Genomic DNA, 11065 nt, shown 5'->3' on the forward strand with positions numbered 1-11065 from the left:
TGTTGCCTCGTGTCTCTGAAGTTGCAGCATCTGTTAGAAAGGTCAGCATACTTCCTACCCTGATCAGAGAACCGTTCTTGCTGTAATTATACGAATATGGTCGGTAGTTGGGGATAAAGTGGACGAAACAAAGCAATTGTGGTGTGTATGCTGTTTTCAGCTTTTATGCCTGGCAATGCTTTTAGGGGATCATGCGGGATGAGGTAGTGGTAAATTTACATAGAAAGTAGAATTCGTTTTCCCTTTTCAATTTCATCGACTTCTTGTCACTTTCATAGCCATGCTAGTTTAATCATTTATTTTTTAATACTTTACGTTGTACCATCTTAAGAATTTTAGGTCCTTTCAACATCGAGTCCTCAGTTCATTGTGGAGGATAGGTCATTCCATGGATCATTTCAACTCTTTTAGATTTGGCTCTGTTATTCTTATTCATTCATTTACATGTTATGTACATATACTATTTACTGATTTGTTACTTGAAATAAATTGCAAAATATATATATAAACACACGCACACACTTTAATTAGTGAGAATTGCATACTTATATTATTTATTATCTTTACAAAAAAGTAGTGGGATTCAATACGTCCTTCAAGCGAATATCTTGCTCCACTTGTAAGACAAACAATTTGTCTCATGTTATGACGTGTAAATTCTTTTCTCGTGTTAGTAATCAAATGTTAACTACATGTATCTAATCCATCATACGCATGAAGTAGTACTATTGACTAGAATTTATGCATTGGCCTAACCATAATAAAGGTCCCGGAATTTTCTTAAAGTTCAGATTGCAATAGGATCAATAGGATAGAGGCTGCATTCACGGGTGAAAATTGAACACATTCCAACACCAATGCAGAATATCATTTACATCTATCTTATGATAGCTGAAGTCCAATTGATTATCATTGGAAGTCCTACATCAACTAGTGATAAGGCCAGTTTAAAATATATAACTGGGTGCAAATCTCACTTTATAAACCAGTTTTGTAGGACTGTGTTAAGTTAAAAGTTCACTTCTTAACATGGTATCAGAACAAGGTTTAGACTCTATCGTAGTGAAATTTGTTGTTTGTTGGACATATTGTTCCACTTGCTATTGGGCCACTGTCGTATGACCTACTAATGTCTAGTTCTACGCTTGAGATGTATATATACCTCAGCATGAAGGGAGTTGTGTTGGAAGTGGATGCAACCTCATCTTACAAACCAGTTTTGTGGGATTGAGTCAAGCTTAAAGTTCACTCTTTAACATGGTATTAGAGCCAAGTTAAAGTATATCCTAACAAGATTTGTTATTTGTTGGGCATATTGTTCAACATGCTATTGGGTTGCTGTTAGACCACTTATTAATGCTTAGTCTTACGTTCGGGATGTATATATCTCTGCATGAGGGGGTGTGTTGAAAGATCTCACATTGACTAGAGATAAGGCCAATTTATAGTATATAAGTAGGTGCAAGCCTTCACCTTACAAGTTGGTTTTGTGGGATTTAGTTAGGTTTAAAATCCACTTCTTAACAATTATTATGCAGACATCCCGACTCCTTAAGTTTTTTTAGTTGCCACTTTAGGTTCAAATTCTCATTGTACAAGTGATTCTCGGATTCAGTTTCATTATTGCATTCTCATTAGCTAGTCCCATGCTTATTCTTCAGAGTGCTCTCGGGTGAGATCAGGTGAGATCAACTCAAGACTGTAATTTATGTAATACAATCCATCTCCCATTAGTGGTGCTGAAAATCAGCTGGGTTTTACATCATTGGATATCTTAGTTGATGGAAGAAGTACTTAAAGGATGTGAATAACTTCTCCCAAATTAGTTGGATGAGACTCCACCAGGGAACTAACAACCTAGTTGGTTTCAAATGAGTTCAAGCATTGACTCATTTTTCTGTGCTTTTAAACACCATTACCTTCTTACTTATATCAGTGTTATCCATTTGTATCTCGAAGAGAAGTTGATACATTAGACGGTAAATTAGTTGTTTGATGTGATATTATTGATATCATATGTTGTTTCCACTAACCATCCAATCCAATTTGACTGTGTTTGTATATTCGAGTAATCCATGGCATGTTAAACGTTATTGTAACTGTTGTAATAACTTAACTCATGGTTAGTTGATAATGCAATTGATAACAAAAGGGGTAAATGATTATGAAAGAGGCCAAACCCCATAGTACATTTAGAATAAATGAACAATTGAAGTGTGTAGTTCTCACACCTGAACTCGAAAGAAGGGGAATCTCGTGTTATGTTGCATTTGTTTTTCTCTTCCATTCTACTTCCTGGTATGGTATCATTGGTAATTATGATTCCCAGTAATATATAGAGCTAGGAAATTCATGTTGAAAAAAGGTTGACACGATTATGGATGAGGCACAAGTAATAGTGTATAATATAAGTTGGGAGTACAATAAATAACCAAACAAAACACACTGTTAAATGTAATTGAACTAATACCATGGAGTTCAATAGAGAATAGGTTGAAATGGCTAACTGTAAATGCTTTCCATTTCTGGAGAGATGAAACTGTTTACATCTTGAGTTTCAGAGGCAGAGAGTGATATGAGTTTTCTCTTGATCTTGTCTAGTGATTCTAATGTAGTGTCAGAAGCTGTAGGACTAAGGGATACAAAGCCAGGATTTTGGCTGTTGTACACTGAGAAGATAGAGGCTTCTTCAAAACCAGTATTTAGATAGAAGTGGAACAAAGCCTTGGGGAACACAAACACATCACCTACTTTAATCAACTTTTGGAAGTACTGGTTTTTGGTATCAACAAATCCAGCCAACAACACTCCTTTGGTAACAAAGATGATCTCAGTAGCTCTAGGATGATAGTGGAAGTTAACCAGGCCATTCCCATCAAGATCAGTTCTTCCAATGGAGAGGCCAAGAGTATTCAGACCACCAAACTCAGCAGCACTGACAATTTTCATCGACGCACCAAAAATGTCTGTAGAGCCGGCAGTGCTCAGTTTTGTGGTCCTGAAATCTTGAGCTGAAACATTAACTGGGTTTTTGCATTGTAGACCATTGATGAATATGGTCTGCTTGTTGGGTGGAACTGCTGGGCAAGAATCCTGTAGGTTATCACAGTCTCCTAAGCAGATTTTGATGTTGGAAAAGGCAACAAAAAACAACATAAAGAAAAGGTGAGCAAAGGATTTCAACTTCATCTTGAATCTCCACTTGGTTACTATTTCTTAGATATTGCTATGTTGGCTGAATAAAACATCCTCCGCATTTTATACATACATACATCTACACACAATTAAGTTCTTGATCTTGTTGTGTCTCTGACAGTATGTCTCTCAGGATTGCAAAAAATGCAAGTAATAATAGTCTTGAAGTATAATGTAAGAAGTGTTTGCTTGAAAACATAGGAAACACTAGCCAATTCACTGAGTCTGCACTATGTCATAATTCCAACGTTGTTTTTGAGACTTGAAGGTTGTATAATGGGTAATTCCAAATGTGGATTACCTTACCAATAATACCATTCACTGATAGCAACTGTTTGAGGAATGACACTAAGTGGCTATCAATTTCAATGGACTCAAATAGTTATCATGTCAATTTTTAGGCCATGTTTCTATTTTGGATAGGACCTATTTTAGTAAACTACAAGATTTTCAAGTTTAAAGGAGGGAAATTCCTTTGTAATCACTCTTCACTATTATATTAATTAAAGGAAAATTAAAGGGAAATTAGTAGTAATAAAAAGGTAGTTTAAATGGTATAAAGTGGAATGTTTTCCTATGTTGAAGTCTTTTTAATAATTGACAACAAACTTTGGATATATTTGGAGTAAACTAAATTTTTCCACTACGCAAATACTATTATCATACTACTTTGATAAAAAATAAATAAAAAATCAGTTCACCACTGTTTGCTCAACTCCATTTCAGATTATATTCATTGTCAAACCAGTGAAAAGTACATAAATAAATTTATAAATAATTATATTAAAAATGCTGCTGTGAGCAATAAGGCTTCAACTACGTGTCCTCTATGTAAATTATGGTGTCTCAATTAAATTGATAATAGAAAAGTTTTATCTCACCATATTTTCATGTGACTTTTTTTCCTTTTTAAGCCAATTTAAAATATAATATCTTTGATCATCAATTTATAATAAAAAATATCAATAAATTTAAAGCTTCTTAACCAATATATAAATTTAAATTTATCCTTTTCAATTGCTGTAATCCATATAATTTTCTTTAATTAATCATTCACCAAAGGTAACACAGCAAAAATATGGGAAGCTAGATTTTCAAAAATTCCATTAACTTAAATAGTATAATTCATACCAACATTATAAAACCCAAAAAAAAATAAAATATGTAATAAAATAAAATGAATTAGTTTTGTATGGGTTTGTGTTAAAATTGTTGGTGGATAAATTAATTTACAGTTTCATTTATTTATTATTTTATTTATATATGATGTGTTTTGTATGATTTATATGTGTATTGTTGTGTGTAAATATCAATGAAAAACTTGTAGTTTAGTAGTTGAGGGTAGCATCGGTGATGCATGTGGGCGAAGGTTTCGGCTAATTCATTTGGGTTGTTTTATTTAAGGAAAATGTTTTGTTGACACCCTTTATTTGATACAAATTTGACAACGCCACATGGTGTCTGTGGGTTGGTCTGTTTGAGTAAAGAAATTCAATTCTTTTTTAAATGATTCAGAGGGTAATTTTGAAAAACGAAATATATGAAATTTAATTTTCGCGGTTTCATTGTTATCCTTCGTTCAATTTGGCTTGGGTTTGTTGCCTCCTCCTCTCTCCATTTGCTTCATCTCTCACATTGCTCCCTAACGCGCCGTCTCATCAAAAGGCAACCAAAAGAGGTCTTTCGCAATCATTGTGTATCAGTAAGCTCTCTTTTTCGTTTTGGGTTTGTTTGGCGTTGTGACTCTGTTTCGTTTTGGGTTTGGGTGTCTTTCACGTTTTCACTTAAGTTCTCTTTCTCGTTTTGGGTTTGTTTGGTGTTGTGGCTTTGTTTTGTTTTGGGTTTGGGTGTCTTTCGCGTTTTCGCTCTCTTTCGCATTGTCTCGCTTCTCGAACACTAGTCTATTTTTGTTGTATTTATTGTTTTTGTGTTTTGTGAACCCTAATCCACCGCCATTGATTTATTTGTATGAAATATGTGCAGTTGCAATGACGTCCGGAAACCCAAAGGTAAGTTAAAGTTATGGTGTTATATATAGTTGTTTTTTTTTTTTTGGTAAATAATAATTTTTTTTTTAATGTTTTGTAGTGACGGGTTCGAATCTCTCTTGATTCATCAATCATTGTTAATATGAATGGGTTATTGAGAGATGTCCATGTAGAACGAATTGCGATGACACCATTTCGTTGGTGTTTGGAGCTTCGTAAGATTGTGGAGATTAACTGTGAATTATTGAAGGTTATGGTATGTCGGTGGGCCAGGCATGATGTTGGCTTCAGGGTCAGTCATCAATTGGTTCCATTTACTGTTTTGGATGTTTTCATGAGCACTGTAACGTCCCGACAACTTACTCCATGTACCCCTTCCACTGGAAGCCTGCCAGGAGCCGCTCCTTGTCCGTGCCCCTTGCACCATGCCTATTGCACCGGCGATCACTCCCCAGCCTCGTGAGTGCCCGGGTGTCACATGCCCACCAGCTTCCGTCTGGTTCGTCCTCGAACCACACCGTACTGGGAGAGGCTAGGTTCTGATACCATCTGTAACGTCCCGACAACTTACAGGGACTGCTGACTGTCCCCACACATCAACACGAGGCTTTCCAGTGTGCTTTATCCTCACTCACACACTTTTCGAGAAAACTTCCCGGAAGGTCACCCATCCCATAATTACTCTAGGCTAAGCACGCTTAACCATGGAGTTCTTATGAGTTAGGCTACCGAAAAGCAAATGCATTTATTGATAAGTAGCCAAATCAATTCCTTTAAGTTATCCTTCAACCGTATAGTCCCATACCTATACAGTCTCTGGATCTCTCTCATTCCGGTGTATGTTCAATTCGTCCATGTACCCCTTCCACTAGAAGCCTGCCAGGAGCCGCTCCTTGTCTCTTGCACCGGCGATCACTCCCCGGCCTCGTGAGTGCCCGGGTGTCACAAGCACTGGTTTAGACATAGGTGGTTTAAAAATTCCATATAATGAATGTATAGTTGGTTTGGTTGGGGAAATGTTTAATTCAAAGACCACAACTTTGAAGGATTTGGTTGACATGTTTAATGTGATTGTCTTGGACGGAAACATTGAGGTTGATGTTGTGTGTAGGTTGTATATATTTGTGTGTTTGGTTGTTTTTTTCTTTCCTAGGAAGTCTAAGATTGTTGCTAACATGCCTTCAAAAGTGTTAGATGACCTAGATAGTTTGTGTTTATATGATTGGGCATAAACACCTTGTAGATAATTTGAATAAATGTATGAAAAAATTATGTCCGGAGGTATGGCCATCGCACTCAGTCTTAGTGGCAATGTGGCCGTTGTAAGTTGACCTTTGTCTGTCGTGCAAGGAAATATCTCATCCCAACCAAACCTGTAAGTTGATATAACCCTTCAATTTAAACATATGCTGTTGTAAATGATGTGCTTTGTCATAAGTGGTTTATGTTAACTTTTTATTGTTTCAGACATGACTGTAGAGTTATCATGTTGAAAACTATGGAAATTTGGGATGGGGAGGATAAATATTATAGGAAAAGCATGCCACAGTATACGAATGTAAGTAAGAATATGATTTTCATTATTTGTTTCATGATCGGGTTGATTTTACAATTGTAATTCTTTTGCATTTCAGGAGGAATTGCTTGTAATTAGAAAGCAATATGTAAGTGATTGGATCCTGGACAAGGAGAACATAAGACTAGTGAATGCGTTGGACGTCTATGGATTGTTGTAGGATAGTTCTCCTTTGTACAAATGTAGTGTAGTTTGTTTTCATAGGAATATGGTTCTTGTAATTGGTTTATGTACACATTGTAACATACAATAATTTATATGAATACATTGTCGAAATGATTATTGGAATAATATTATTGATTTCAAGCTTGTTTATGTGCAATGTAGAAATGATTGTTGATTCATGATTGATGTCCAGGTTTCTTTATGTGCAATTTATAAAATTGCCTTACCAATATCGGCCAAGTACTGTAATCTGTGCAGCAAGAAACAGTCAGTTAGGCCAATAACTTCAATATGTGCAGCAAAAATAAGTCACTTAGGCTATATGTGCAGCAAAAATAAGTTACTCAATAATCTCAACATGGGTGCTTCCCCCGCCTTTATGGGGGACCAAAAACATTAATTTCAACTCACTCCTCACTCAAGAACATAAAATTACAACTAAAAGAACTATACTTAGGTCAACACACACTGTTATTCAGCTGTGGTCCCCTACGTGTTCACTGGTGGCTCCTTCAGTTCAACATGATGTGCAGAATCCATTTCAGACACGCGTAATCGTTTACAACCCCTTGTAAACGATTACAATGCAGGTTTTGACAGCAGACATGGCAGAACTTCAGTTCTCTCAATAATCTCAACATGGGTGCTTCCCCCACCTTCATGGGGGATAAAAAACATTAATTTCAACCCATTCCTTACTCAAGAACATAAAATTACAACTAAAAATTGTGCACTTGGGTCAAAATACACTGTTATTCAGTTGTGGTCCCCTACGTGTTCACTGGTGACTCCTACAGTTCAACAGGATGTGCATAATCCATTTCAGACACGCGTAATCGTTTACAACCCTTTGTAAACGATTACAATGTAGGTTTTGACAACAAACATGGCAAAACTTCGGTTCTCTCAATAATCTCAACATGGATGCTTCCCCCACCTTCATGGGGACCAAAAACATTAATTTCAACCCACTCCTCAATCAAGAACATAAAATTACAACTAAAACAAGTGACTTGGGTCAAAACACAAGGTTATTCAGCTGTGGTCTCCTACGTGTTCTGTGGTGGCTCCTTCAGTTCAACAGAATGTGCAGAATCCATTTCAGACACGCGTAATCGTTTACAACCCCTTGTAAATGATTACAATGCAGGTTTTGACAGCAGACATGGCAGAACTTCAGTTCTCCCAATAATCTCAACATGGGTGCTTTCCCCACCTTCATGGGGGACCAAAAACATTAATTTCAACCCACTTCTAACTCAAGAACATAAAATTACAACTAAAACAAGTGCACTTGGGTCATAACACACTACTATTCAGCTGTGGTCCCCTACGTGTTCACTGGTGGCTCCTTCAGTTCAACAGGATGTGCAAAATCCATTTCAGACACGCGTAATCGTTTAAAACCCCTTGTAAACGATTACAATGCAGGTTTTGACACCAAACATGGCAGAACTTCATTTCTCTCAATAATCTCAACATGGGTGCTTCCCTCACCTTCATGGGGGACCAAAAGCATTAATTTGAACCCACTCTTCACTCAAGAACATAAAATTACAACTAAAACAAGTGCACTTGGGTCATAACACATTGTTATTCAGGTGTGGTCCCTTACGTGCTCACTGGTGGCTCCTTCAGTTCAACAGGATGTGCAGAATCCATTTCAAGCACGCGTAATTGTTTACAACCCTTTGTAAACGATTACAATGTAGGTTTTGACAGCAAACATGGCAGAACTTCAGTTCTCTCAATAATCTCAACATGGATGCTTCCCCCACCTTCATGGGAGACCAAAAACATTAATTTCAACCCACTCCTCACTCAAGAACATAAAATTACAACTAAAACAAGTGCACTTGAGTCAAAACACAAGGCTATTCAGCTGTGGTCCCCTACGTGTTCACCGGTGGCTCCTTCAGTTCAACAGGATGTGCAAAATCCATTTCAGACACGCGTAATCGTTTACAGCAGAAATAGCAGGACTACAATTGTGGTCCCTTATGTTTTCATTGGTGCCTCCTTATGTGTAACACGTTAAAAATTTAAGTCTAACTCACGTAATCGTTTACAAGACACAATTTAGTAGCATCATCTTCACTAATTCAGTCGAATTCATCATATGATAAACATTACTTCATTCTTGTGTGACTAACATTATCAGTTCCAAAAAATGGACTCCTCAAAATTTCAAATGTACACCAAATCAAAATATAAACCACTTCAATAACACAAATACATGGAACCAAACATGCATCTACTATATATTACAAGAAATAGGTTTAGTTACAACATCAAGTTCTTGTCCTATTCAAAATACCATACAATAATCACTCTTTTTTCTTTCTAGGTCTAGATTTACGGTGTATGTTGTCCTCAAGGCTTGGCTCTTATAATGCATTCTTCTTCCCATCCTCACATAGGTTTTCATTTGTGGTTCGGTGTTGCACATTCCATTCGTTGTGTTCTGTGACATCAGTGATCGTTGCTCATCCGTCAAGTGTTCGTTCAAAATGCAAACATACATCGTTGAAAAATAATGACGAACCGTCAACTGCTCAACCAAAACAAAACAAATATGTAAACACAAAAGGAAATAACCAACAAACCCAAAAGGGGTCCAAGAACCCACAAAGAAACCAAAAACCAAAACAAAAAACACAATACCCTTACCACAACATCAACAAAAACCGACAACAACAACGCAAGAACCCAAGAACCCAAACCATAAACCCAATACCCAAGAACGCATTTACCTTGTTCCAACGAAGCTGTTGTTCGGGACTTCCCATTTCCACCAAACGCCGACAACGGAGAACCACAAACTAAACGTCATAGAGAGAAAGCAGGGTGAGAACGACAATGCAGGGGGAGAACGAAATGCGAGAGAGAGAGAACGAAATTTGAGACAAAACGTAATGAAACAGGCCAAGGGTATATTTGAAACGAAAAAAATTTCAAAATCTTTTCGTTTTTGTGCCCAGATTGTTTCAAAAAAAAAAAAAAAAAACCAATGGCAGCTTGACACCTGGCGGTGTCAAAAGTGTGTCAAAATAACGAATCCTTTATTTAGTATAGGCAATTGCTCCTTCTACCATCATCAAATACTTCCTCCACCTTCTCAAACTTTCCCAAAAATATTTTAATTACAAAAATATTCTTTTCTTACTTTAAAAATATTTTTTTTTTCGAAATCCTAAATCCCTACCTCATTTTCACTCTCTCTCCCACACCCCCCACTCTCACTTTCAAATATTAAGAAGTGAAACTAATACCATCAAGAGCTTCTTCGTCAGTTGCAGCAAAGAATTCAGCTCTCCCACTTTCTTTCAAAAAGCTTAACTCTGGACCAACTCCTGGATATTCCATCCTGCAAGTTCATATCAAATATTTAAGCTCAATGTTTCTGACCCAGCAACAATGGTCCCACCGCCGAACTCAGGTGGTATTTATTCTCCGAGCTTGACCACTGATGATTCGAGTTAGTTTAAATTAATTTCGTTTGTTGTTTTTGAAATTGAATTTTCTCTTCTCGTGATTTTGTGACAATACGATGATATGGCGAAACTCAAATGGCTCTCGAACTTCGTTGAGGACTCGTTCTCCGCCGAGGAGTTAAAAACGTTGCAGCTACTGTCCGACACCGCTGTGTCCACCGCCATTGGTGCTTAACCGCAGGCAGACGCCAGAGTCCTTGTCCTCCACTCGTTGTTCTCTTTCCACGCATCGTTTGTCCACATCCGTTTTACAAATATTTACATCTGCCGACCGATACTCACATCCTTTAGGGTAATATTTTACACCTTCAACCACTACCACCAAGATCATCTCTCGCTGAGTTCCTTGCACCACCACCAATCTTTGTAACTTCCCACTAAGCACACCGTGAAACACACTCACAACACAAACCACCACGAATGAAACAATAAAATAGTCAAGGTAAAGAGGAAGAAGACTTGTGTTCTTACCACCACATACATTCTTACATGGGACCGTTATTAGGTAACGAAGGAATGAATAAAAGTTAAAAAATATTAATTTTAGAAATTAAATTTTAATGGAAGGCAAAACAAGAACGGGAAGGTGTTGGAAGCACTCCGTGGTGGTGCAAAGAACAACTGCCTTTAATATATATGTACGAGGC

The 11065-nt window shown here is 37.1% G+C and overlaps 1 protein-coding gene across 1 annotated transcript; it reads right to left on the reverse strand.

Moving 5' to 3' along the window:
• Positions 1–2162: 2162 nt before the first annotated feature.
• Positions 2163–3471, reverse strand: LOC106754672 (germin-like protein subfamily 3 member 4). Its single transcript, XM_014636725.2, has one exon. The coding sequence runs from the start codon at positions 3187–3189 to the stop codon at positions 2503–2505; it is 687 nt and encodes a 228-aa protein (XP_014492211.1). The 5' UTR covers positions 3190–3471; the 3' UTR covers positions 2163–2502.
• Between the last annotated feature and the right edge of the window lie 7594 nt (positions 3472–11065).

The sequence above is a fragment of the Vigna radiata genome, unplaced genomic scaffold, assembly GCF_000741045.1.
Source record: "Vigna radiata var. radiata cultivar VC1973A unplaced genomic scaffold, Vradiata_ver6 scaffold_209, whole genome shotgun sequence".
Lineage (NCBI taxonomy): Eukaryota > Viridiplantae > Streptophyta > Magnoliopsida > Fabales > Fabaceae > Vigna > Vigna radiata.

Coding starts and splice junctions, on each gene's coding strand:
- LOC106754672 (XM_014636725.2), bottom strand. CDS start 3,189: ATGAAGTTGAAATCCTTTGCTCACCTTTTCTTTATGTTGTTTTTTGTT.